The sequence below is a fragment of the Austrofundulus limnaeus genome, unplaced genomic scaffold (genome assembly GCF_001266775.1).
Source record: "Austrofundulus limnaeus strain Quisiro unplaced genomic scaffold, Austrofundulus_limnaeus-1.0 Scaffold43, whole genome shotgun sequence".
NCBI classification, from domain to species: domain Eukaryota; kingdom Metazoa; phylum Chordata; class Actinopteri; order Cyprinodontiformes; family Rivulidae; genus Austrofundulus; species Austrofundulus limnaeus.
The window spans coordinates 1,138,102-1,142,824 of record NW_013952445.1 but is presented as its reverse complement, the minus strand read 5'-3'; the positions used below and the strand labels follow the sequence as shown (position 1 = coordinate 1,142,824).

At 36.8% G+C, this 4,723-nt stretch overlaps 1 protein-coding gene across 5 annotated transcripts in view; it reads right to left on the bottom strand.

The window, feature by feature from the left end:
* The window catches only part of adam11 (ADAM metallopeptidase domain 11), a 38,839-nt gene that overhangs the window by 16,423 nt on the left and 17,693 nt on the right, over positions 1-4,723 (bottom strand). For all 5 annotated transcript variants that reach the window (XM_014007608.1, XM_014007611.1, XM_014007612.1 and 2 more), the window contains exons 5-8: positions 3,381-3,463; positions 3,227-3,284; positions 1,864-1,921; positions 1,144-1,280 (exon numbers count right to left, since the gene is read on the bottom strand). In XM_014007608.1, coding sequence (XP_013863062.1) covers positions 1,144-1,280; positions 1,864-1,921; positions 3,227-3,284; positions 3,381-3,463 — 336 coding nt within the window. The remainder of the gene's footprint in view (positions 1-1,143; positions 1,281-1,863; positions 1,922-3,226; positions 3,285-3,380; positions 3,464-4,723) is intronic.

Here is a 4,723-nt window from a genome sequence, read left to right as displayed (position 1 = left end):
GTTAACGAGCAGTTGGACAGGTGTACCTAATAAAGTGGCCGGTGAGTGTATATGTCTGTGTGTATATACAGACAATATTTATGAATGTAGGCATGTATGTATGTATATCTTTATATATGTATGGGTATGTGTATATATTTATATATGTCCTCCATGTATTTATCCATTTATTTTTAAGGTGAGCGGACAGATGTTGGGTGTGTGGTCCTGTGTTTTGTTGGTGTATATTTAATACTGTATACTTCTAATCGCCATTTCAATCTTTCTATCTTTCTAATTACTTCTCTCTCTGTTTTTCTCTCTGTCTCTATTTTCTCTTCACTTAAAAAAAGTCACTGATGATGAAGAAATAACTAAACTAAATAAACTAATATTTGGTTTCGTTTTCTACTGAAGTGACAAAAAAATGTTAGTGACGATAAACGTTTAATGTTACTGTCTCACAAAAATACATAAAAGCAGTGTATCAGGTTTGGATTTGAATCAGTAGCTACATTTTAAATCTAATGAAAGCAATAATTTTAACTAATAAATTGGACAATAATCTGGCTATTTGGTGATATTTTCACAGTTGTGGTCTTAAAATAAAATTTTGAGTCCTCAATGTCCGAGACAAGACCAAGTACAAATGCTGTTGAATCCGAGACAAGACCAAGACCATCAAAAAGTGGTCTTAAGACCAAGACCGGTCTCAAGTACTACAACACTAGAAAACTGATCATTTATCAGCTACTGGCTGATTACATTTATAGAGTCAAATGCTTGTTTTAAACTAGAGAAATTGTTCCATAAATTTTAGCAAAATACAATGTGAAATTAACACTAGCTGGAAGCCACAAGTACTCAAAAGTTGGATAAAAGCTAAAATTGGCTAAAAACTAGCTGAATTAGCATAAATGAAAGCTAGAAGTTAAAAGTAGCACAAGACAAAAAGAGAGGAAATTTCAAAGTCTTAGCCTAAATAAAAAAAGGTTCTTCTAGCCCAATTTATGAACAGACCTTTGAGGACTGCATCTAGACCACTAAATTAACACATCAGCATACATTTACAGACTAACGCCATCTCTATTGCCATTTATTTTACTGTTGCACAATATGCATTTACCATTTTAGTTCAGCTATCATTGTGGATAAAACACTAACTTGTCGTTTCGAGCGCCTCAGGACTTTAAAAACGTGTTTGTCTTCAGCAGACCCACTGTCTCCATCCTTTAGGTCGTTGTCTTTTTTACTGTGGCCATCTGTTTCCCCTTCAGGCTCAGAGTTGTTCAAGAAGCAGCCTACAATACACACACACAGGAAAAAAATGTCCAACAGAAAAGTGACTAGTCATCAGTCCAGGGATGAATGCAGCTCTGTATTTTAGTCCTTTCATTTGCAGAAGAGATCGATATCACAGCTAGTGGAGGGAAGAGCAGGAAAAGAGGGTGGCAGGGGTGAAGAGGCAGCGAGTTGAAAGGAAGGCGGGGGAGAATAATTAGTGGRGAGTACAAGAGTCTTTAAGGACAAAAGGAGATACAGCTAAGTGAGACATTTAGGAAGGATGAAGAGGACAGAAGAAGAATTTGAGAGAAAGTGTGTCTAAAAAAAGAACTAAATTCAACCAAACAACCTTGTAATGCAGAACATCTTTTCTTAGCTCAGCGTCAAGGATAAAGCTAAATATGTCTAAAAACAAGAAACAGGCAACCCAAACAAAACCCATCCTCATTTATTTTTTATTTTTAAACAAATAAAGTTGAAACTAAGATTCACATCAAAGTTTTACAAATAAAGTCCAAAGTTACAAAGTTTGTACGATTAAACATGTAGTTGCTATACGTTTACAGCTGGAGAGGAAATGTTGCTGGTGAAGGTTCCTACCTGGACAGGAAAGTTGGAAGAGGTCTATGTTGGGAATGCGATAAACAATGTGGTCCTTCTACTCAAAACAGACATGAAGAAATAAATAAATAAATATGAGATTTTTATACTGTTATAAGAATCAAACATAGCTCTATAAAAATTAGTGTTAAAAAAAATCCTCTTTCCATCCTAAACTTAAAGAATGTGCAACAAGGAAAACCAAAACATTGTCTTCTGAAATAAAGACTGATGGCTGAAAGGAAAGTGCTCTAATGCAAAATTAATCAGTCACATAGCTGTCATAATGGCGGTAACACTACTGGACAAGGTAGTTGACCCGACCTGGGGATAAATACTTTATGAAAAAGACCCAACAAAGACGAAACACACAGCAGTGAGCTTGAGAGTGAAGAGGTTTTATGACAAGCTGAGAGGCTATTGATTCATCTCTCCGTGTAATTGAGCTGTGCTTCGATTGCTGCGGGTCTTAATGGGAGAAAAGCTCAGCCTCGTCCATTCAAAAACACTTTTAGTCACTCTGAAACTCTTCAGTATTTTTAAATGAAATGTGCATTACAAGAACAGCTTTAGAAAATTTTTGCAAACTTTTTTATTTATTGATTTATTTATTTTGAATCGGCAAGAACATGTCTTCTTCCAGATGGGACAGAGTGTGTCTCTCTGTGGAGGTGGACTGTGTCAACTCGATAATTTCCATTCAGAGATAGAGTAACACTGTCTGGACAGACGGGAAGCCATCCACAGTGGAGGCAGAGAGAGAAAGCAGAGGCGGCTGCTTTGTGAAAAACCCAAAAAACATTTTTTGCTCATTAGTGGATTTGAAAAAAAAAAAAAAACCCACAGACATGAGTTTTTACCAAACAAAACCATTAGTTAAAAAGGGGACAGAGTACATAAAATCCACATTTTTTAGCCATTAAATACATTTTCGTTGTGTACTTGGAGTCGTTAGGAGTGTCGCAAATTAGAATTTCCTGCTGCTGTGTAGATTTTTATATATCGTCTGGGTCAGACTCTGGCTCCAACATGTGAGACTGGAYGGACAAGTCCTCCCTTGTTGACATCTTTTAATTCATTTTTAAATAAAAAGTTTCTAGTCTGAAACCCCTCTGTCAAACTAGAATGTACCGCTCTGAGAGTTGGAGGGGGGCGTGAGCACCTCGTTTGTATTTAAAGAGACAGCCTCAAAATGAGTTGTTCTGAGACATCTCAGAAAAGGGGTGAAAAGGGGATTGTGGGGTTACAATAAGGAGGAATTCAGACTAAATCACCGCAGTTCCACTTTATATAGACCCTAACTAAATGATTTAAATGGGAAAAAGGAGGATTTGCATGATGTCTACTTTAAGCCATAACTTACTTCTCCACTGTCAACAGGTTCAATCCCATAAGAAAAGTTGCCATCAGAAAACATCCCTCTGAAAAACAGAGTTATATTATACTACATATCTTTTTTAGTCTCATCAGGGTTCTTGAATTAATTTGATATTTTAAAATAAAAATGTTCGACTCACTGGAGGCCGTGACAGGTAGACAAAGCAATCCAAGAAGCAGGCAACCCCCGCACTCGCCCGTGGTAATAGCAGTGCTCCCCTCCCTGAAAGGACAGAATAAAATGATCAGGATTAAATTCATGAAAAATGTCACCTCACGCTGCCCAAGACCAAATATTTTCCTCAAATGATTTCCATCTCCAAATGAGGCATTTACATAAACTTAGTAGTACAATATTCTGACAAGTCTAGACTCCAAACATTCACACCTTTAAAACCTCATCTTCAGCTTGTACCACTGATGCTCAAACCAGGTGTTTTAAAAGGTTTAAAGGCATATTTTGATAACTTCTCTTGATTAATAACCCTGATATAGTTTTAAACCATTTGTAAAATCTCATAAATGTCCAAGAAGCTTTTCAACGCTGGCTCTAGTAAACTGCGACAGTGTGAGTGACGGTCTCAGTTGACACTTTCAGCTTGGCAGTGCTGCTCAGAGGTGTTATTTCGCCTCCRGATTCCTGCACCTGATTATTCATAATCCCCCCACAGGGCTCCAACTGGACGATCATGTTTTGAATATAGTGTTTCCATGCTGTCTCTCAGCTCAGAGTACAGGAACGATCACGTTACAACAATCTGAGAGGCCACTGTGCTGTCAAACAAGAAACTACTGCATGTTTTTAAAGGATTTGTCCGCTTATTCCAAGTAGATGAATGTTACGGTTTGTGTGTTTATAGCTTTTTTTTCCTCCACATTTGTCATATTGGAAGTATAATGGTTTGTATGCATGCGTGCAAAATAGCACGAGAGTCCATTTCAGCTGCTTGTAATGAACCTCAATAAGTCATGTCTGTCACCTGAGCCTGCTGTTGCCCAGCTCAGATGACAAACCAAACATAAAAGAGGCAACTCTGAGCTGCTATCACCATGCATGGTCAAACTTTACTCAAAAAAACCTCTTCACATCAGAAAGTCCTCTTCATCAGGAAAGGTAAACGTAATGAGCAGTAAATAACTTACCTGTTGAAGATAACTTATTAATTAGACAACTGGCAATCTACAACAGGTAGGATATTGTTTATAACCTTTAACACAGCACCCCACTTATACAATCTAGACCAGGAGAAGCAAACACAAGGGGTCACAAATTCAATACTTGGTCAAAGCCAAGGGACAATTTGTCAATATTTATAAAAATATTATGTAACAAAATATTCTTATAGAAGTATAAATTACCTTTTCTAAATTATGTCTTGTATAGCTTTTATTACAAAACCTAACATAAAGAAAAAAAATACTAAATTTGGAAAGGCATCAGTGTTCATTTCATTTTATCTCCTTTCTACAAACATCTTTTTCA